At 45.7% G+C, this 23979-nt stretch overlaps 1 protein-coding gene across 2 annotated transcripts in view; it reads right to left on the reverse strand.

Moving 5' to 3' along the window:
- The window catches only part of LOC135385830 (metabotropic glycine receptor-like), a 167124-nt gene that overhangs the window by 12753 nt on the left and 130392 nt on the right, over positions 1-23979 (reverse strand). For both annotated transcript variants that reach the window (XM_064615366.1, XM_064615365.1), the window contains exons 4-7: positions 16877-17236; positions 14528-14596; positions 2892-3001; positions 1943-2178 (exon numbers count right to left, since the gene is read on the reverse strand). In XM_064615366.1, the coding sequence (XP_064471436.1) occupies positions 1943-2178; positions 2892-3001; positions 14528-14596; positions 16877-17236 (775 nt within the window). The remainder of the gene's footprint in view (positions 1-1942; positions 2179-2891; positions 3002-14527; positions 14597-16876; positions 17237-23979) is intronic.

Consider the following 23979-nt stretch of genomic DNA (forward strand, 5'->3'; position numbering starts at 1 on the left):
CGCGTGCAAAGCGTCCGCCGCGCCACGGAAAATCCTAGTGGCTGTCATAGGAACTAGTTGTGTGAGTCCGCTCTGTTCTCGAGGGCTATTCGTACGCTTTCAGTAGACACCTTGCTTCGGTGACGCCGGCGCTTGAATTGATAGCTGCTAAAAGTAATGCCATAGCGCACGAACTGTTGAGTCGTTGGGTGCACAAATACGCATGAGAATACCGGGTGTAGGGAAAAAAATGGTCCCACATGTTCCTGCGCGCCCAAAAATATAGGGGCGTGGTTGCGGATAACTGATGAAACAAATCACAGCCAACCGAGTGTTACTATTGGCTCTCCCCATTCGTTGCATATGCTCTTTTCATCTGTTAATAGATAATAAAATCTGCACGCCATTCAATGAGTACCATAAAAACGACATCATTCGCTGCACTAGTTCGCTAGCGATATCGTTCGCTGGATGCTAGTATTTTTCTACTGTTGGTCAGACACTAGTTTTGTGTTTATAAGTTTGAGCTTGATTGCCAAAGGGGGAAAAAAAAAGGAGACACGAGTTTTACTGTGGTCCCCTGCATCTTTTCCGTGTTGATGTTTATGGACAATAAAAGCTGTCGCCCTCTCATTCATTGTTTCATGGGCTTTTCAACTTCGCTTCTGCTCAAGATACGGTTCATCGACATAGAAAGTATCACAGAACAACTGTAAAACCTGTCTGATCAACAATTAGAAGACACTACCTTGATCTGGGAATTGTAACACTAGGTTGAATTGAGAACTACATCCAACGACCCCCCCCCCCCGTACAGCAAGCGTGAGGTAGGAGCCAGACTAGTGAGCTCAGTGCACAGCGTTTATGTGTGTTTTATTTTATTGGTAGGAATACAGAAGGTAATGTTCCTCTTTGCTTACTCTTCTGTAATCCGTCCTGATATATAAGAATATGATATATAAAAGAACGTGGCTACCTTTTTCCCGACATATCTGCAAGAAATCGCGTTATCTGTACTCCACAAAAAAGAGTGAGCAACAGAAAGAACAGTTGCAATGCGCTCAATACAACTTGTGCAGCGCATGTGATCGCTTTTATGTTCCTCATTGAATGTGGTGCAGCTTTTATTGCTCATTAACATCAATCAGGGCGTTCGTGATGTGTGTTCTCAATTCAGACATGAATCTCCAACTAGCTTGGACCTTGTGGCTTTGTCCGCTCAGGTAATGGGACGTCTGCATCCCTTTGCTGTAAAAAGTTGTAAAGCTGTAAAAAGCAAACACACGCAAGTGCGGTGCGCGCGAAGAAAAGCTCGAATAATTGTAATAACGCTGACATGCCTACTTCTGCATATAGTCATCATATATCATTAATTTATTTGTTGTTGTTGTTGCATATAGTCTTATGCCTTATTGACCGCTGAGGACAGAAATTGGTCGTTCGCAGTCTAAAACGATTGAAATAGGCAAAGTTACAACACCGATTCACACATTTTTTATTTTCATGACGCCCGCCACATACACTTTTGACTGGTTTCGATATCGGATGACTCACACAAAAAAGTTCGCTTTCCCACCGCTACGTGGCCACGCAAAGCGCCACCTTTAGTCTGTGCACGAGGCGTAAAGGGCGTCATGGTACATACAGCTGTGCTTGGTGCATTGCTGCCAGTCGTATTGACCGCTGCTGGAGACGATGCAGAGGTGTGTATGCTGTGTTTTATGCTTCAATTATAGACTCGTGCCATACAGCGCAACATTTTCCTCCAGGGCGAAAATCAAAGGGTGCGTGTTATACACCGCAAATTACGATACAGAAGCGCGACAGTTTTCAACGTTACACCATGACAAAGTTCGTAACTAAACGAAGTGATTTCAGATTTTATCTTGCAGCATACTCATTGGATGGTTGTTTTAGCTACGTGACTGCGTTTAACAGCTCGACAAACGTTGTTTGTGCTTACCGAACTCTGTGACATAGTCCCACCACAAAGCCCTGCAGACGAGGTAGTGCAGAGAGGCGGGCGTGGCGGCCACTTGCAAGATGCTGTGGCCTTTCTCCCAGTTGTCCATAACTACGGCTGTCCAGGCAGACATGTAGCCCGCCACCACGAGCACGAAGCCCAGCAGGTACTTGAGAAGGTCCTTGTCGCGTACGCAAACGCGGTGGGCCTTTCGCGTTTGGAATTCAGCAAGGATCCTACGGTGTGGTACGGAACGAGAAGCAGAACGAGTTTAGAAGTGTGACAAATAGGTTTGATGATGACATGCTGCGGCGATAAATTTTTGCGTGGTTACTTCGTTTGCTAGTTCCTGCAAGTCCTGAATAACATTTTATGTGTAATTTAAGTGAATGCTGAAGTGAATTCGTGTCCCACAAACGTCTCACGAATGAGTTAGGAACAGTCGTTAGAAAATTTGGCGTCAGTAATGTAACGAGCAAAAATAAATGCAAGATTTTAATATTTGCGTACAGATAATTATGTTGCGTCCAGCGCCAAACGATCCGAACGTAATTTGGCAAATGACCTGACAAAGGAAGAACCGCAAACCTAGTAAAATATGCAATTGTTATACGCTGAATTATTATGGTGGGTGTATTACCCCGAAATCAGTAATACATAGGTCCGTGCACCACCAATGTTCCATTAGCACTTGGAATCGCTTGGTCCTGAATACAGGGGGGATAGTGCGTGTGTGTGGGGGGGGGGGGGGTAGGGTTCATAATTTCCTATCGAGCACAATCCAAGCTACCGTGGTGGAACTTGATTACTGGCCCTACCACAGAAAAGATAACGCTGCCTTGCTTCAAACAGTGCGGCTTTGAACGATTTGGTGGGTTTCTGCGGAACAATATTGCGAGCTTCCTCGTGCATACATTTGAATAAGTGTTAGTCTTGTGGACGTACTTACCTGTATATTTTTAACAAAACTGCTCCATAGAGGACGATGAATCCTACTTCGCGGAACCAAGGCTCTATTAGACATGTCGTAGTCGTCGGTTCAAAGTAACGTATTATGATCTGAAAAAGTTAGAGATGACGCAATTAATCACAGTGATCACAGTACGAGCATCACGATAAAGTAAAACAGTGCATGAAGCGCTTCTCTTGTTTTCCCGATACTATGCTTAGTGGGCCTATCCGAGAAAAGCTGTGGGACTCAGGACATCACAGAACATCTCTGTATTTAGACGTCAGGAACGCTCATGAAGGCCGAGCTTCTGCCGAAACGTCATCATTTATGTAATACAGTTTGCACTTGCAACCACCTTTTGCGCTTCTATAGGTATCGGACCCCTTCCCTCCATAAATCCTTCCTTCTTTCCCTCAGCATGGCGGAGTGGGTAAAGGTATTCGCTCGTTGGAGGTTACTCCAAGGTCGCGCTGAGGACTTGGAGGTGGTGGGTTCAAATCCTACCAGCGTATAAACCTTGACAGCACGTCCAAGGTTCCTCCTGGATTTTCTGACAGATTCCAGACGAATGTCGACACAGTTCCCCCTGAAGTCGGCCCGGGACGCATACTAATCCCCCTATCCCTCTCTCCATGTGTTCACGTCTGTGCACCGCTCATAGCCACAGTTGTTTCGCGGCGCTAATATGGAGTGCAAAACATGAAAGACACAGGGAAGGTATTTGAAGAAAAGCAGATGGCACCATGGCATCTGCTCTCCAGACGAAGCCCTGGTAATCGGGTAGAACAGAGTAGTGAATGCCTTCGTTCTTTCTGTTTAGTGATTGGCTTGACTCTTGAGTCGTCTTATCTCACATCGTTGTCATTGTTCTGCTGGTGAGTGTCGTGCCTTACTATAACGTTTCAAACAGTTTTGTTATACTTTCAGATACTTTAATAGTGCATCTGTATAAGGCGGTGTCTGTTCTTCTGGTGATTTGTGGAAATCATAATGAGCTGATCTATGTCTGTTTTTTGTTGCATTCAGCAGATATCTGTAACGCAATATCATGGACCATGTGCAGGTATCCAGAGTAAAGCCAGAGTTCAGAGTAAAGCCAGAGCTCAGTGCGTGTGGCATTGTAGCCTTTCTTCGATTTATCATCTGATTGATCTGATTAATCAATCAAATGATATGGGCAGTGGGATTTCAGATGTGGATCACAATTGTTCTTGTGTTGTGTTAGGAATACCCCAGTTTCGACTGTTGGCTCTCCACTGTGCGCCCGTCTTGCTAGTGTGTCGGCTTCTTCGATATATTTAGTACCCACGTGGGAAGGTCTCCACCGGAAGGCAAAATCCGTTTCGCGTCATTTCTGCCACAGCTTGTATCATCTTGCATGCAGTGGACTGACGGTAGGCTTGATCGTACATGATTTGCAGACTAAATTTCGACTGGTTCCATCTGTGGTTCCCCCTTTTGTGATACCAGTACCTGCAAGATGGCAGCGACTTCTGCGTGTGTGAACCTGGTTTTCATGAACCTTTTTCCACTACGCTGGATGTTGCGCAATAGTATCGCGAAGGCTGCTCTACTGCCGTGTTTCACGGTAGAACAGCGGTCGTATAGCTGTTGATCGTTGTGCTCTGGCAGTGATATTGTAGAGCGACAGCTGCTTGTCCGCCAGGAACAAACTCAGGAAAGTGCAGGTAGTGAGGTAACACTGCGGCGCTTACGTACATCCACATACATCTTGTGCTCGGTGACATGAATTTTCCGCGCACCAGAAATCAATTTCATGTTGAACGTGATCTAATATGGTTGCGCTATACATCACTGTACTTATTTGCGCGTTCAAACCTGTTCAATAAAAAGTTGTAGTGCTGCGCTCGCCCGCCCGTCTCCTCTTGTGTTCCTGTCTCTGTCAAACTTTCTGAAGTATAGCGCAACATCATGCATTACCAACTAGCCCACACCAGAGCTCTATGCTCCTCTCATACGTGCTGACGTTTTTCTTAGCAACCAGATAAAAAAAAAAGAGATCCAGGAAGAGGATAAATCGAGTATAGTAATAGGAATTTTAAAGGTTTATGAGAGCCGCTGAATATGTTTTGTCTTAAAATTCTTAAACATCTGAATTATGGTCAGCAAAACGAGGCGAATGTTGTGTAATGTTGAGGACGAATATACAGGGTGGGTGCAGATAAAGTAGCCCCACATTTGCGCACGTACCGCGTTTCCTGCTTACTGTACGAACTTCCGGTGGCGCGCGACGACGCCAAAACAGTCGTAGTAACCAAAAAAGTCGTACGACGACAAAAAAGTCGTAGTAACCAAACTCCAAGTAAGAGAAAAGTTATTCATGCAAACCTTGCTCTCCGCCCATCCCGAAATTCCTATGCAGAAGTCAATATGGCGGTCACGGCACAGTTGCGTCTGGCTACCGCCGGGCGTGCCTGATCTCGTTTCGCTTCTGCGCAGGTGGCACCCCCCCCCCCCCCCCCCCCCCCCCTGCAGGGCGAGAAAACACTGCTACACTGCAGTGTCCCATTGGGAATACACGAAGAAATGTTCGAGTGGCTAACGATTTTTTGGCGCACAGTTTGGTTACCACGATTTTTTTCCTTTGATTTTCATCGTGTAAGTGCGTCTTCATGTGCCGCCAGAAGTTCGCACGGTGTGCAGGGAACGCGCTATGTGCGAAAATGTGGGGCTACTTTATCTGCTCCCGAGAAAAGTAGTATCTGAGAAATCTGAGTATCCGAGTATCTGAAAAAAGTATTATTCTAAAGACGCAGTGATCGGTGATGTAGAATGACGAACAGGACGAAATCCGCCGATATTTCGAACAGGGAGTTCTGGGCCCTCTTCTTCTTCTTCTGAGCGGCAATGTGGCTTCTGTGTCACATATTATTATTCCGCGAAAGTGTCTGAAGCTTGACTGAAGTCATGTTTTACTGAAGAAAAGAGCAATCTCCGGACCCGGGAATCAGAAAAGGAAAATACCACGAGATTTTACCGTCTTATATCGCGTCTGCAAGTGATCGAAGTAAAGGGCAGCGTTAAAGCATGCTGTCCCATTTACGAACTGCCAAGCAATTTACATAGAGATAAGCCCACAATCGTGAATATCGTACCGTCGCCTGTATTCATGCTCTCACTCCTGTGCTTTGGTTCCACAACATCGTGGGAATATGAAAAAGAAAATATTCTCCTTAAACTAGTGTATACGCCCCCTCTGCTAATATCATCATGTATACAAAGAAGTCCCCGGGATCCGTCTTCTTCCGAAGCAGTAAATATATCTCGGGTCCAGACGCCTGCGTATGTTTACGGTACAGGGCGCTGAGGCCAAACATGTGCTCAGACCTTGGCGAGGTATTTATGGCGACTACGCAGTTTGCGCGCAGATACGCACGTTCTCATCAAAGCAAGGAGCAAATGAAATCTGTGGGTATACAAGTGATGGGCTGCTACATAAGTATTTGTTGTATGTGGCTCCTAGACGCCATAGAGATGGCTGCACCTAGCACAACACCACATTGATATTTTAGCAATACAGTCATGTCTCGATGATCGTGACAGCTCGGGAGTCGTCCCTTTTCTTCCGGATAACGAATTTCCGAATAACCGAACGAAGTAAACTTCAGGGGAAACGTGAAAAATATGGGAGACCTCTTGATAGCTCCAGAAAAGGAAACAAGAAAAAGGTCGCTACTTCCAAAACGCATAAGTGAGCTGCTTGAAATTAGTAGGCACGCGTGTGAGGCTTGTGGAAGAAAGATCCAATGGGAAAAAAAGATCCATCGGGAAAGAACATCCAACGGGGTCACGTGACCGATGGAAAAAAGATCCAAAGCGAAAAAAGATCCAAACGAGAAAGAAGATCCATGCGGAAGAAACATCTATAGGGAAAGAAGATCCACGCGGCAAAAGGTCAATAGGGAAAGGGAATCCAAGCGATGAAGCGCGTGGATGTGTATATCGGATCGAAAAGAATGCTTAATTAGCGGGCCATCGTATCATACTGCCAGTTTGTATTAAGTTTAACCCGATATTTCTACAAAGACCGCAGGACCAGCGAACCAGGGACCACAGAACTTGTATCCGCCCGTCGAATCCCACTCGGTTGAAGGGCGCGACCTGTCCAACACACCAAACCGCCACGCGAAACAAAGACACTGCGGAATGTTCTGTGTCTGCTGGTGTGTAATGTGTATTATGCAGAGGAATCCGAGGAATTGCACCTGGTTCAATTAGATTCCACCAGAACTGGGTTGAATCAGGTCCAGCTGAACCCGCTTACACCCGAGTTATTGAGGAAATATATAACCCTATCCCCCCCCCCCCCCCCCCCCCCGATGCTGCTGAAAACTATAACAAAAAATGTCAGGCCGTACGGCATAGTATATGCCTTCTGTCAGATTCGCAAAAGTATGGATCCACACACATTAGAGTTTTGCAATAGTCCCCAGCTTCCTCACCCTAAGAGAGGAAAATGCTCCGTTGTGAATCACGACTATTCGGACACGAATTGAGTAGTCTCTCGTTTTGCAGCAAGGTGTCATTGCATTCCGACAGCCACAAAGTCATTTCAAAATATCCCTAACTTGCACGCCGATATCAGTAATTGAGTCCAAGTAATTCACAACATCAGGAAACGTGGGGACGTGCTCTGCTACATACGTTGCTAATCTGTCCATCTCGGAAACCAACAGTCTGTTGCTCCGAAGCACGCTTGGACACTGTGGTATTCCTATCGCGAGGGAATCAAGCCTCAGAGCATGCATCTGGCTGTGAGTGACATGCTGCGAGGTTCGAAGCCACTGCAACAGCTCTGCAAAACTGGGGTGCCGCCTGTCGATTCGACTCAGTAGGACGTTGTGTCAGTCTTCTACCATGTTCGTGATTCGAGGCCCGGTATTCTTGAATTGACCCCATATGTCTTTGATGATAGCATTTTCGATTCAGAAGCTCTCGAAGGAGAAGTACCGGGTGATCGGAATCGCTTCGACTGAACTGACGGATTATCATTCGGACAGGGAACCAGCAGACGGCTTGTTGGCGGTATTAGCGACCTGATTTTTTATAACATCTTTCTTGCAATTTACATATTAAGGATATATTATTACTTATTATTATTTGCTTATTCTAAAAATATTGATTGTGAAGAATTCACGAAATACAGTAAGCAACAACAATAACAACGAGTGCTTAGGATACTTCGTTTTCGGGTTTTCAAGAATTCGGATAAAACCCGATATCTACACGAAATTCTTGTGGTCCTTCAACTTGTCGTTCTCTGTACACTGTCGGAAAAGTAAATCATAATATCAGCAAAGACAGCTATTTGTGACAACCTGTTTGTCCTCTATTTATGAACACCTCCTGCAGGAGTCAAGGACGAGCTTTTGTGGAGCTCGGGCAAGTGTTTGAATACCGCGGTCATTCATTACCCTAGTTCCAGGAGCCCTGCTGCTGTTAAAAATGTGATGAGGGCTTGATGAGCTCGTAGCTGATTCGCTGGGTTGACTGGAGGCAGGGGCGAATGCAAACCATGCTTTTGATTAGTACTACATTACTTCTTAGGAGGAAAGCATGTACGCGAGGAGCGATGTCGCAATGTGAACTGCAACTGTACAACACAAAGAAGTTCCAACGTGGTCACGTGACAGAGGGAATAAAGATCCATACTGAAGAAACATCCATAAGGAAAGAAGATCCAAGCGAGAAAGGAGATCCATGCGGCAAAAAGATCCATACGGAAAGAAGATCAACTAGTGGATCTTCTTTCCCTATGGATCTTTTTCCCTTTGGATCTTTTTTCCTGAAATCCGCGTGTGAGATAATTTTGGCCAGAGCCACGACGCCTGCTGCGTCACACAGTTGTTCAAAGAAGGGTAGTGTCTCAGAAAGTTTGTTCCACGCACATGTGTTTGTCATTTTGCAAATCTTTTTGGCACATGCCAAAAGACAGGCGATGCTTTCGGACGGAGTGGACATTGATGTTCACATACGGACTTCTTGCGCGCGGTGGATACAGGGCACATCTTCCGCTTATCGTCTACCGTGACGGAGTGATCAGAGACCTATTGAAGAGGATGATAAGGGATGTGTTTAAAAGGAAGCCAAGAGTAGTGGCCGAAAAGAGGAATAATTTTGGGGTGATCACGTACACAGATAAAGCCTCACATAAATACGAATACGTAAATACGACGTGGACGTGGTTTTCAGAAAAAAACCGGGGTTGGGATCTTTAACTAAGAGAGTAAATCAGGAGAGGGTGACTGGATGTACGATCAAACATGAAGAAAGGTTTATAGATTGTAGAGTGGGGGCGGTTTATTGCATACCTCTGAAATGTGGGCACGAATATATTGGGCAGACCTCACGTTGTATCAACACGAGATTGAAAGAGCATCATTATTTTGTGAATAGGCGATATGGTATAAGCTGGTGGACCATTTGAGGGTTTGTCAGGATTGTTTAGCAATATTTGAAGAAACAAAAATTATCTATAATGGAAGGAAGATGGGCACGTTATTATTCCGTGAAGCTATGGAGATAAGGAAAGCTCGTTTGAAATGTGTAAGCTCGTCGTCAATTCATTTATCGGACCGGGTTTCAGGGACAGGGGTTTCTTGATGGTGAAAAAGATCGTTCAGCTATTGATAGGAAGGAACAACAAGGCCTTGTTAGCACCCGTCTAATACAGCTGGGCTCCAACACATTGTCCATGGCCACCCTCCTCGGTCCCGTCCCTGGGCCTACTCAGTGGGCTATCACCACAGCCCTGCTCCGCTTCTTAAATGACTTTGGCCTTGCGTCTGCCCTCTGACTGGACATTCTTGGAACTTTCCTTCGTGTCTGTACTGCACTGCACTGCGTGCCTGTTTTTCTTTCATGTTTTCCTTTCCTCTATTTCTTTCGTTTATTCTCAGTTCCTGTCTTCATCTCTCTATTTGTTTATTTTTCAGTTTCTTTCTTTTTCTTTCCTTTCGTTTATTTTTCAGTTTCTTTTTCGGAATAGCAAGCTGGCAATAGCCTGGCTGACATTTCCGTGTTCTTTTTTTTTTTTCACTCTAGTAAACATATCCCCCCCCCCCCCTTGTTAGCACACGGGATCAGGCAGACCAGTTGGAGGAGGGGCTACCATGAGAAGACGGCGGAGCTGAATACGAGAAGATCAGGTTTAAGCGGCACTGAGAGAAAATAAAGTTCTTGGTTCGCCAGTCAGTGCAATGTGTCTGTGTCTGTCTTTTTGGCTCCCCGGCACTGGGGTTTTAACGCTTATAATCATGATTCCAAAGATAAATCGAAGCAGAAGCCTCAGGTCGAAAATAGCCGATGTCACAAACAGAGACTGTTCTTATGCTCCAAATCTAGGGGAGACGCATTGATCATTGTAGGTTATAGCATGTCCATTGCACTGTGAGTGCGGCGGGTTTGAAAGTCGCGACTGTGATGGTTACCGTTGATGACAGGTCGGATGCTTGTAAAACGCGCGAGACGCCTCAATAATTAACGAGTTTGATAGTCATGCGGACCCACCGTTCTAATACTCTTTATTACGGCGACAGCCTCAAGTTTGACAATGTTATCGATCGTCTTCATGCAAAGAATGCTAGTGGGTATTTATTAGTTCGCTGACGGCGTTGTCTACAAACACGAAGCAAACAATGGCTTGATGGCAGTGATGATGGGACTTTCATATCAAAGCTTTCAACTTGACATTATTACTAAATTTGTAGAGATCTTGAAAATTTACTACTCCACTTCTGTGAACGTTGCTTACCTCCTTAAAAGGTAGGCACACGGTAAATTGCAAATGCGGCCTTATAAATTAGAAGGAAAGTTTTTGGCCCTTTGGGAGAAGAAAAAAAATACAACGAGAGTTCAGTACAGCACAATTTAATTATGCGATGAAGTTAAGTAATAATGCGTTCGTTGAACGAAATACTGAGAATATAACTTCACCTCATTGCGACGCCAAATGCAATGACGCTGTCCGCCTAATAAACACTTGAGCATAAAAACTTTTGTTAGTATAAACACAACCACCTTCGTACACGGTTGGCCAAATGAACGGGAACGACCAAAGTCAAAATGTTGCTCTGAGAAAGGCTTATATTAATAATCACAACAGCACTAAATCACGGCACAAATTACGATGACGACGCAGAAAAAAAGAAACATAACTCTGATGATCCAACGTGCCAGTCAGCGCATAATTACTGCAGCTATCAGGTAGGGATTAGCTGCGGGCGGATCGAACCTTTCCATTTCGGGACCGTAATTTCGGCCGATGGAGGAAGCAAATCCCGGAACATTTCCGGGACCGGCGCTCGACTAGACAGAATCCCATGCACTGTATGGAATGCCACGGGAGCGAAAATAAAGAGTGCACGGCTTTTGTATACGGTTGCTTTCCCGAGGACGGGGGCAGGTTGCGATGGCGGCCGAGGAATCGATGGCACGTGGGGCGTGCGTGTTGTACTACAGGGCATGATGCACACTGGTTGGCATGGCTACTTAGTCAATGGTAGTGTTGTGTGAGGAAGGCTATACGAACAGTCGATTTGAAAACGTTTCAAAAATAATATTTTTTTGTGATTCCGCGTTAGGGCCGCGAAGCAACTGTGGCAATGAGCGGCGTACAGACGTCGACAGATGGGGAGAAGACAGCAGGAAGGAGTGGGGGACACTGGGTTGTGTGCGCCCTGGGTAGCCTTCAAGGGGAACTGCCACGACATTCGTCTGGAAAGAATGCCCGAAAACCCAGGAAAAAAAAAACAACTCAGATGGCACATCCGCTGGTAGGGTTTCAACCGGCCACCTTCCAGTCTTCAGCACGACCTTGGCTATTACCAACGAACAAATACCCAACGGACTTAACAAATGTATAGGCAGAAAGGACCAGCGTAACCCCCTTCCGCAGTGCATCCCTGTGTTTGCGTGCGCCATTATAAAAGACATTGTCGTTATTTGAACTCCATCGGTGCACACACACATACATGAAATTACTGATATTTCTTACGTTGCTCATAGCGTGCACCAGGCGGCATGCTCGTACCGCACTCGCCAAACAGCAGTTCATCACCGCATAACCTGCTTTGCATAGCAGTCAATCACTGGTCACTCTACCATATTGTCTTTTTTAGCTGTGCAACTTTCATGTACATTCGCGACGTATAAAACATTTGCTCGGTTCTCTGTCTACGAACAGTTGACGAATAGTTGACATACAGTTGTCACAACAGTTGACATAGTTGATGTATTTGGCCTTCCTATTCAGGCGGAATAAAACTGCACATGGCCACGAGGCGATTCAGTAACTGCACCCAGATGCAGAGAAGCATCTGCCTACATTTCACGCCGAACATGCAGGGACGGTCTCATCGATAACATACTGATATTTTACGAAGGTGGTTCAATAAATAGCCTTAAAGGTACCGTAAAGCAGTAGACAAGCATGATATGCCGGTGATGTGACTAGAGACTTTGTTGCTCCTAAATACCATATGCGGAACCATACGACCGACAACGCGCTATAAATATTTTCAATTTGCCATGAAAAATGCGGCGTAGTGGTGCGGTGCGACGCCTGGTGTCAAACAACCCCCTGTACAGCGGGCAACACTGAAAATTGGTAATTGCACCGTCGATTGGAATGAAACTTGCGAAGTTTTTGTCCTGTTGGCTTGGACTATCGAATAGCCACACCAAATGATATTTGATCGGTGCTGCTCAGAGTTCGAGGTAACTCGTTACAAGTAACTCGTTACTGTAACTAAGTTCCTTTTTTGGGTAACTTGTAACTTAACTCGGTGCTTCTGCGCCGTTGTAACTTTCAGAGGAACTCGTTCCTTTTTCAGATAACTTTGCCAAAGTAACTTAAGTTAAGTTCCAAGTTACTTTTAACTCGCTTTTCACTCACGTCCACATATTTTTTTGCTTTCTCTACGGTTCCTTCATGGCATTTTTTGCCATAAAACGTGATATCCAATCAATGACAGTATTTTATTCAGGAAGTAAGAACCGCTCGCATTGAAATGAAGCTGAACCATTGTGCGCCCACAGGGAGTAAGATGCAAACCGTTCGAATAGACCACTACCAGAGAAACGTCATCATGACATTGGTAGACAGACTGAAAACGAAACAAATCGGAAGGAGAGCGCTGGGTTTCACGAACGGGCACTTCTTCGCTGCCTCCCATTGAAAGAAAAGCAGAACCGAGGCTTACGGGCGCGACCTTGTTCACCTCTAGGTTCGAGCGTAGTTCAGTTCTACCAAATTTGTGGGGCTGTCGAACACTATAACGTCATTTGTTTACAAACAGGGAGAGGTCTATTGTTGGACATAAACGAAAATGATCTAAGCGTGTTGCACTCCTCCGCAGGCAACTCAAGGTCTAACTCAACTGCTCACGTGCGCTGCACCTGTGTAATGCTATTTTGTGTCCGAAGTAACTTGGAAGTAACTCGTTCTTTTTTTTAAGTAACTCAGTAACTGCGAGTTAGATTTCACGCTGAAGAACTTCGTTATTAACTTAGTTACATTTTGCAGACGGTAACTTAACTTGTAACGAGTTCTTTTTGAAGGGTAACTTCGCAATCTATGGTGCTGCTTTACAGTACCTTTAAAACTTCTATCAAAATCCCGATTTCTACCTCATACTTAATAAGCAGTCAGCTTGTAGCTATGATCCGACTGGTATATAGTGCCTTACCATGTATATTACGATGTTGTCAGTTCAATAAAAAAAAAAAAAAATTCTTGCTGCGGGTGGTAGCGCAGGGGGTGAAAAACTGTCTAATCGAAAGAAAAGAGAAGAGGAAAGGCCTGCTATTAAAGAAACACAAAAACGCAATACAAACAGTAAAAAGAAAAGGAAAGGAAAGCAGTCAGAGCAGCACACGCACGACATAGCACAAGAAAGCACGGTCAGAGCGTGGCCTGCATCGAAAAGCAGGGGGATTACGTAGAAAAAAAAAAAGAAAAAAAAGAAGATAGATTGTTTCCCAGGATATTCATTTTCATTGTTCATCAATCAATTACTTAAGCTTACTTATTGAACCACCTTTGTATATTTTCTGCGTATCAGACATACAAAACATCAGACATTGCACAACATGTTTCGCGAACGCCACTATATGTGAGCAAATTTAATCAGCCAATCAGCCATCACGGGCACTATCTTGTTGAACATCCCGAACCAGGGGCGGATCCAGGGGGGGGGGGGCTGGGGGCCCGCCCCCCTCCCCCCGAGACATACCTCTACCCCTCATTCCGGCAGATTTTCCTGCCGCACGCTCCGTTTTCCGCACACGCCGCACGGTGGCGTTCCTCTACAGCTTGCTAAGCTCCGCAATATGTAGATCATACATAAAGTTCTGGTGTGAAATGAAAGCGCAGCAGCTCGCCGTCTTACATGGCGACCCCCCCCCCCCCGAGGATCTTCCCTGGATCCGCCCCTGGCCCGAACCCAGTACATTGGTGAATACGACGTTAGAGCACAAGCTTGTTTGTATACGGTACTCTCCATGTACCGCAAGCTCAACTGTACGTGGTACGTGCTTACACGTCTACGCATCTTGGAGATAAACATATCAGTATTTCCTCGCTGAAGGAGTGAACAGAAAACATATCTTACTGTTTGGTAGATAATTAAAGCTCCTACTAAAATGACTTCCAAAAGGACCCACATGGCCGCTGCGAACACCTGCAATGGAGAGATACAATATACATAGTTATCGACTGCCTGTTCAAAGACTGTACATATTCTCGAATCGCCAGATAATATGTACGGCTTTCGCAGAAGTGAATGCCATGAACACCAGAAGACTCGGACGTAAGAGTCTGGAAAACAATTAAACCAAATGTGTGACATCTGTTGCTCTGAGCGGGAACAACTGATGGACCGACAAAGGTTTCGTTGAGTACAGGGCACTTCACTGCGGCGTAGCCTATTGATGAGTCGTTCAACTCAAACAAAGCTGAATCGATTAAAAAGAGGCTTTCGTTGAGTGCTTGAATGCTCTGCGAAGCACACTGTTTAGCTTTCGGAAGGATTGGTAAACAAAACGTTTGAGCCCGGATGTTTCAAATGACTGCTTGATGAGGCTTCTACCTCGTTCACTGAGCGAATGACGACAGAAACATGTACAAGAACTTGAAGCGAGAAACATATATATTTTGTATACTTATTGCGGGTATCTATGCAGAATTGTAATTATAAATGGCGTCAGTGCTAACTCTGGTCAGACTATTAAAAAAAAATAGGAAAATGCATAATCAAATACAATAACTGGCTACGCATTCTTGGTTAGATGGGCCACCTTGTGGCTGCACGAGCGAGCTCCTGAAGCGAAAAAAAAAAAATAGGGAAATGCATAATCAAATACAATAACTGGCTACGCATTCTTGGTTAGGTGGGCCACCTTGCGGCTGCACGAGCGAGCTCCTGAAGCGTTGTCGTAATTAATTTTCACTCATGAACTTTTTTTAATTACGAAAGATCGAAGTTCGGGCCAGTGTTATGGTGGCTACCAGTGTCAACATCTGCTCCCTTTGCTGCGCTCATGCTGTTGCCGTTTTCAGAGAAAGGACACAGCCACAATGGCACGGGGAAACGGCCCCGGAAGAAAGGCAGATTTTGAGGTCACTTTTGTAGAGAATAGTCTATTATTAAATCCATGAAAACTGATTGATGCTGACATTAATGACACAATATAAACATTATTAATCCTGAATCATTTCGTACGCAGTTGTACATGTACTTTTCAGATGTTGTGTAATCCTGGTAATATTTCATGTGATCTCTGTGCAGTAACTCTTTCTCAATGTCTGTATGTTAAGTTTGTCTTGTAGTTAGCCTAACGAAGTTTACCGTTTGTCTTTCTTTCCTTCTTTTTTTATTAGTTGGTTACCCATTTTGGTTGTTTGCTAGCCTACATGTAATGCCTACGGGCGTTGAGGTTCTTGTAAATAAAATAATAGTAATTAAAAATATACCGTGTGTTTCACGAAGGTCCCCCTGCTGAATAATTCGTAAACAGTTGGTGCCATCGAATCGCTTTCTTTTCAGTGAGCATTCCTGAGACATCGGCCTGGAACTGAGCAGTGTACTGAGCTCATTTGCATACGCTAATTAATGGAATCAAACTCCTATCTTTTAAATTTTACTTAGAACGCTTTTGGAACCTCTGGTCTACCCATCTTCGCTTCGGTTTATATATTTTTTGCGCGGTACAGCGTACCACCGCGCTCTTTAGCTCAGCTGTTCGACTGCCAATTACGCGTTCATCCGCGTGGTTCACACGCGGGGGTGACAGAAGATAAGAAGCAGACGAAAGAGACGCTTCGGTATGCCTTATCCTTCTCTACTCGGCTTGTTCACCCTGCTGTATTTGTCGCCATCACAACAAAGCACGCTCCCTCACCTACCGAACGACAGCACAGCGAGCACTGCGTACCAATCTGGTACAGAAGGAGAGGGAACACTGCAACACCTCTTGCGGCTGTTCCTTATCTTCCGTCACCCCAGCGTGTGAACTAGGCGGATGAACACGTATTAGCACCTAGATAGCTGAGCGAAAGAGCACGTTGATACGCTGCTCCGCGCAAGAAATATGTAAACCGAAACCAATAAAATTACTCGACAAATCACTAAGTATCGACGCGTTTTTCTTTTTCGGGAATATTTTTCGCTGAAGGTTTCCGTCGGTAGAATAGAGGTTCCGAAAGCGTCCGAAGCAAAATTTTGATTTAATTTAGGCGTTTGATTTAATTAAAGAGCGTATGCAAATGAGCCGCTCACTGCTCAGTTCTTGGCCGATGTCTCAGGAATGCTCGCGGAAATGAAAGCTTTTCGAAAGCACCACATGATGAATTATTCAGCCGGGGTACCTTCGTGAAACACCCAGCATATCTTTCGTTGCTCTGGAAGGTGTGGTGCAGTGTACTCGTAGTGTCTGCAAGAGACAATGAGATGCTGTTTTACCTTGGACTTTCTGAGCCGGAACACGATGACCATGAGCACGAGAGTGACTGTTGTGCAGAAGCTCTGGAGGCCCAAGGCGAGACTCCGCCAGGCCATGTTGTACTCCACGAAGCAAGACTGTCCCTCTTTGCACGTGGAGCACCGGGCAGGGCACGGAAGACAGTGAAACGGATGGGCCCCGGCAACTTCCAACGCAGATCCCAGCCCTTCTGCGGTACTACTGCTGCTCACAGCGCTAGTACTGCCGGTAGGGACGCCGCTACTAGGAACGCGGATTCCAGAGCTCGGGAAGTAGAAGCCCTCTTTACAGCGGCACTTGTACGCTCCCCGCTGGAAACCTCGTCCTTGGATGGCCACGCACTAGAATTTGCCAAAGAAAACACGGCACCGTCATTACTTATCACCGAAATGAAAGTGACAACACATGTGCATGTCCAGAATTATATGTGATAAAAGTTGTAAACAAGCGCACACGTACACACACGCACACGTACGCGAATACACAGAAGAAAATGCATCATACTGTATTGTAGCCGTTGTGTTCTGCGGAATGACGAACACTATAACCTGTACGCCGTGAAACAACGATCAGTGGTGCCGTTCTTTTCATTTCGACAATGATGCACTTGTGAGGAGACCACACACGACCCCGGAGGGAAAAGAGACAATGGGAACAACGGCGACGTCGGTAGACAAGCGACAGCACGTCGCATTGACGTTGTCGTTCGCCGTCCCCGCCGTTGTCGTATGTGTGAACTAGCCTAGGTTCCTATCCACCACGGAGACGTCTTTGCATACTGCAGCTCCTCTCATATATGATGAAATCTGCTGACCCAACTGCTGCTGACCCAACACATACACCCAATAACTCGGCAAGCTTTTTGACAGTGATGGGTCTGTCTTGGCGAATAAATCATCTGCGTTACCAACACCTTTCAGTGTTACAGCACTGTGTGGAATGGGCAGGCCGTGGCAGGTCGAGCACGTTTGTCTCGTGCAGGCACTACCACATTGCGACTTCATCCGGTGGTGGATGTCAATGGGTTTCACCTGATGAGAAAACGAATGCCGACAGTTGCCTCTCTGGTGCAAACCTGAAACGGGGCAGCCATTTTTATTCGATCGTCACGTGCTTGTGCATCGTCATGTGCCACGTGGAGGTCGCAAAACACAAGAAGACCTGTGATGTGATGTGATTTGATAGAAGAAAAAAAAAAAGGGGGGGATTTAAGTCATGACAAAGTCAGACTGGCTACCCCAGACCACTTAGCCGCAGTTCGTTGAAAAAAAGAAAACAGAAAGAAAAAAAGAAAATCCAGAAGTTCGGGGGCGGGAGGCAAACATCCCGCACTAGTGGGAACACTTGTCACAATAACCGAGGGACCAGAAAATGCCACAAAATGTCAATCAGATGCGTTTCTTCAAGGAAACGTACAATGAACTTCACCACATAGCACGCTCCTAGCCAACCATCATCCCGAATGACAACGTTCTCGCCCCTGATTTGCTGAAAACGGGAGGCGGAGCCTATTTTGTGCCATTATGCACGGCACAAAATAGGCTCCTCCTCCCGTTTTCAACAAACCTAAGGCGAGAACGTTATCATTCGGGGTGATGGTTGACTAGGAGCGTGCTATGTGGTGAAGTTCATTTTTAAGAGTGTAGGAGCGCTTTCAATGAAACCGCTTGATGATTGAATGGCTGAGGACCCAGCAGCTTTACAATGTCAAATGGCTGGGCGTCCAAGTGAGCCAGACTTGCATCTAGTGTCCTGCGACAGCCGGCATACTTGCAGCATCTGAGGAGGATGTGCTCTGTGTCCTCGACAACATCACACTCACTGCACTTTGGAGGTGGTGACTTGACCAGTTTGTACAGCAACCGACCGCTGTTCCGGACATTCAGCCGGAGCCTATGCAGGAGACACGCTGCTTGTCGAGGAAACGACGAAGGTACCTGGAAGCATAGCTCGGGGTCGACCCTATACAGCAGCTAAGATCGAGCAGCAGATCCTGTCAGCCGAGAAGAGGTGCACATTTGTTGTCTCATATTCCAGTCACATGGACTAATTTAGTGTCACTTTCAGCAAGTCACACTTGCACTTAGTGTAATTCCAATGCTGTCACACGACATCTTTTAGTGACACTCGGTAGGAAGTGCACTAACGATTTAGTGAGTTCCCCAAACTCACTTCACTTGCCTTCGGCGGAGAAAGTGTGTAGCTTCGATGGCAGGCTTTGTGGCACAGGTAAAAATATTGAGAAAATGCGAGGGGTCCCGACACCACAGTATTTTTAAACAAATAGTTTCAACAGCGTGTTTATTTCATTTAAGTACAGTGTGAGATGGTGCCAAAAAAACAAACCAACAAACAAAAAACAAGTCATTATTCTCGTTAACAGCCTGTGACAACTTCGCGGTCTCAGCAATCCAGCGGCGGCCATTTTTGTTGTGTCACATGTTTGAAGCCAATTTGTTTAATGTTGGAAGAAAATTAGCAGGAAGTGTTTCTAAATCGAAGAAAACATTCTGAGGAAGGTACAATGGCGCACGCCTGGAAATTTTGCCGCCGTTTATTCTTATCTATCGTAATTGCCATCATTACATAAGTGACACTTACTTAAGCCGTGTAGCAAGCACGTAGCGAAAGTGACATTCGCTGGTTGAAGTGCACTACATGAAAATGACACTAAATCATCCCGTGTGACTGGGGTATAAGTTCACGTATCACCCTCTTTGCGTCCCTTATGGTGAAATAAATGGCCTTTATTTGTACGTGACCGTGTTGAAGTGCTCTGCTCGCAGCAGCATCCGCAGCCTCGTTACCGGCTATGCCGCAGTGACCAGCAATTCACTGTAATATGATATCATGCCCCTGTGAGACTGTGACATCATATAGGTGCAGCACATCATGAACAATTAGGGCCAGAGACCCTGTGATGAGCATAGAGGCCAATAACTCTAGGCCACATCTTGAGTCACTGTACACAGACCACTGAGAGTACGTGGGTTGAGAAATGATAAAGCTTAGTGCCAGATGGATCCCATGGAGCTCAGCTGCCGAACCAGAGGGGCGTGTGACAGCCGTGCTGATCTTTCGACACCCATCTCAGGAACTACGAACGCTCATGACGAGCCAGGTGTCCTTGTAGATGCATCGATGAAAAGTTGAATTCTACCCGCTGACCTCTCCATTAGGTTTAGACTAAGCTGCTGGAGGACTTGAGTCGATATATCTTTTCGGCGTGGCAGACCCAGGATATTGACCCTCACTTCAGGTGGTTGCAGGGCCCACGTTGGAACAGTCGGGTACACGTGGTGCATGTGCTTAGGGTGAATCAACCGTTGTGCCTGCATAGCGTGAGTGAACGCAGAGCTGGAGCGTCGCATTTACGTTCGAAGCAGAGGATGGCGATGATGACGCGTTGCCAGTCGAGTGAAGTGGCGAAACGACTCTTGCATCCTGAGAACAAGTACAGGTGGTTCTCGTGCCTCTGCCATGGCTACCGTATTGGAAGTTGCTCGAGGAATGCCAAGACATAGCTTACCACTTGTTGCAAGAATGGTTTGTAGGGCTTGCTCTGTCGTGAAAGGGAGGCTGTAAAGCACCGGTAGGTGGTACGCTAACAACTGGCGTATCAGGGAGACGTGAACACCAAGCATTGCCGAGCTACCGCATCGAGAGCCGCATAGATATCTGAGTACGTTGAGTCTCCTTTTCGCTCTTGCCTTTGGGAAGCATCACAGTCTTCTCTGATGAGACGTCCATGCCTCTCTGCAGGAGGAAGGTTCCAACACAGTCCAGGGCACTCTGAAGGCGACACTGCTTACCTGCACTACCATTCGCAGTATGGATATTAAGTATGAGACAGAATTCGGAGATTTCACTAAAGTTTTAAGGTTATTTATTGAATCGCCCTCATATAAATGACGCTCATCATATCGGTCATAAGCAATGCTCATCCTTTCTAAAGGGCATCTTATGAAAGTAAACAACTAAAAGCGAAAGAGAAGCATCCGTTGAAACGGACATGCGTTACACACGAATTCAATTTGTGGAACCCTCAACACGACATTCTGCACATTCTTGCACTTGCAAGCTGAGAGTAAAGGAGAAAGACGATTACTGCTATTCGAATACAAGCAATTAAGATAAAAAGAGGCCAGTGCATAACACAATATCGTCCCAAACGTTCTAAAACGTCTTCCTGAGCTATAGCGTAGCAAGTGCAGTGGCAAAAATGCGGTTCAGTATACAGTCAACCCTCGATTTATGAACACACTCGGTTCCTCGAAAAATCGTTCATAAATCGAGGGATTCATAAATCGAAAATTCAGTTAACTAAGTACTATCGAGCAAATGCAACAGTATTTCCGAGTTGGGATTGTGTTTATAATTCCATATATTGTGTAATTTTCCTTTTGACCATGCCTTCTCCTGTATCAATCTCACAAAGAACAGACGTTAGCGCATTCACACTCTGTTTATTATGCAATACTAAATTGTTTAATTTTGCTTTGGACCATGCCTTCCGCTGTGTCAATCTTGGAAATAAGAGATGTCACCACATTCGCACTGGACTGCTCTCGGATTTCCTCCGGGATTTTTAACCTCCGTTTATAAATATCCCGGTGACAGCGACCACCTTATTCATCAACTGAGGTCAGGAACATTTGGTCGCACAAGGTGCGACCCCGGAAAACCCGTTTGTTGTTCGGATTTCGAGGGGTTAAGAACCGAGGGTGCAATACCTGGAAAACGTTTTGTCCGTTCAGGCGTCATTCATAAGACCACGGAATTATCCCTTTGAAGGTTTCTGTTGACCTCGGAACGATCCGTTCATAAATTGAGGGCAAAAACGCTCGGCAACTCCTAGTTGGTTCCCAGAAATTCCGTTCATTATTCGAATATCGAGGTTCATAAAACGAGGGAAAAATGAATGGAAAAAGTTTGATTCCCCGTGCTCGTGTTCATAAAACGAGGGAATTCATAAATCGAAGGTTCATAAATCGAGGGTTGACTGTATAAAGAATTTTTTTCTTTTTCTATCACATCACATCAGTATATAAAGGCATTCGACAGAACAGAACGAGCTCACGTATCCGAAGCAACGACGTCATATTGAAATGCTGATCAAAGGAGCAGAAGGTAGGATGGGGTAACGAACTTGCAGTTAACATTTTCCCGCAACTTCAGAACGAGAAACGAAATATTCTTGCGCTATGCCACAAATGCTTCGGGACGGACACCGGGCAGGTGAGGCGAATATCGAGGGCGTTCCGGAGCTCAGCAGCGTCTCGATCGATCCGTTAGCAACCAAAACGGTGTAACTTGAGGGAGTGGAGATTCATATTTTCGCATGTGGTTTCGATTTCATGAGGGCCGCCGGGATATCCGCGTTAATGGACTTGCTCGGAAGTGTCGGAAGCGCAGATGGTTCAACAACGGAAACCGACCGAGTCCAGTTTCTGCCGTGATAGTGCTCGAACATTTCTAAGTAATATAATGAGCGAGCGTTGATGAGAAATTCAATCGATAAAAAGGTGGTGTGGTTATCTGCAGTTTTTGCTCTTCTTCGCTCTTTAATAGGCTGTGGAGCTTCTCCTCGTCATAAATTTTGTTTTCTCCTCTGCGCTTCGGAATCAATACACAGCTCGGTGGAGTTGTGTGGGAGGTCCCAGTAATTTGCACGGTGGACGCAAAGGTGTACGTTCCAGATAAAGAATTGATTGGCTGCCTCGCAGGAACACGCTTCTTTCTGCTGTAATGGCAAACGTAATCTATTAGAAATTTCGAAAAATGTACCGCGCTAGACGCAGTCGTAATTATGGATGCACGTCTGTCCGAAAACGGGGGCGGTTGTGAAATAATATCCCTTCAGCAGTTTGCGCGAATAATTCGCGGCGATGTATCACATGATTTCGAAGTCCCATGTATGTGTGCATGTGCTCAACGCGTCCAAAAAGTTTTTCCACAGTCAGAGTTTCCACACGGTCGCTTTGCATGCAGGGTGAGCGAAAGGTAAAAGTAAGAGCTATGTATACAGTTGTATTGACCTATCTCATCGCTGGCCCAGTGCGCCGTTTTCTGGGCGAGAATAAGAACACTTGCTGCATATCGAAGGCCGCACATTTTCCAGGGGACAAAATGCAGCGCCCGTTCGGACAACATTTGTGACGTGCAAATTCGCGAAAGACAAATGCAGTAGACTATTCTTAAATTCTTTAGAGTCTTTTACGAGCACATTACGTTGGCAGGTATAACTCAGGTACCTTGTAGCGAAAACGTAAGAATACGATAGAATAGACCAGCGACCAGCTGTTCAATGACGCTTGATGTGTGAAAGCCTTGAGGTAGTTCGCCAGGGCACACAGCGCAGGTTGTTGGTGCCACATTGGCCAGCTCCCCAGTACCTTCTCAACTCTAAAAGGTCGGTTGTCAAGTTTAGCAAGGGTGTTCTTCAGTGTTCGTCGACTATAGAGTGGAAGCGTCGGCAGGTGGCCAACACGTGCTCCGTGCTCTCCACGGTTCCGCAAGTTGTGCGGTTCGGCGAACCAACGACGCCTATTTTACGGTTGAGTCGCAGGCGATGGACGGCGTAATGGTTGTCGATCGTCATATCCATGTGGTCTATTCATTCTAATGCGGTATTTTCAACAAGAAATTGAGGGTTGCCGTCGTCACCGTACGAATCAATACAATAGATTATACTCCTGTCACAGTGGAAATTGAATGTCATTTACACCGAATGACATTCACACTCTAAAAACTGAACTTCACCGCGCAGCACGCTCTGCGCCAACCATTGCCACGAATGATAGGGTTATCGCTTCTGATTCAAGGACAGAGGGAGGCGTACGCATTTTTGTGTCAATTATCATGTATCCAAATTGACACAAAAAGGCGTACGCCTCCCTCTCTCTTCGAATCAGAAGCGACGATCCTATCATTCGTAGCAATGGTTGGCGCAGAGCGTGCTATGCGGTGAAGTTCAGTTTTTAGAGTGCAGAGTGAATGGTAACCAATGAGGAGATTCAGATTGAACATCATTCGGTCGTGCTGCGTATAGGTACGGTCGCATCCAGAAACGTAGCCATGAAAC

The sequence above is a fragment of the Ornithodoros turicata genome, chromosome 2, assembly GCF_037126465.1.
Source record: "Ornithodoros turicata isolate Travis chromosome 2, ASM3712646v1, whole genome shotgun sequence".
Taxonomy (NCBI): Eukaryota; Metazoa; Arthropoda; class Arachnida; order Ixodida; family Argasidae; genus Ornithodoros; species Ornithodoros turicata.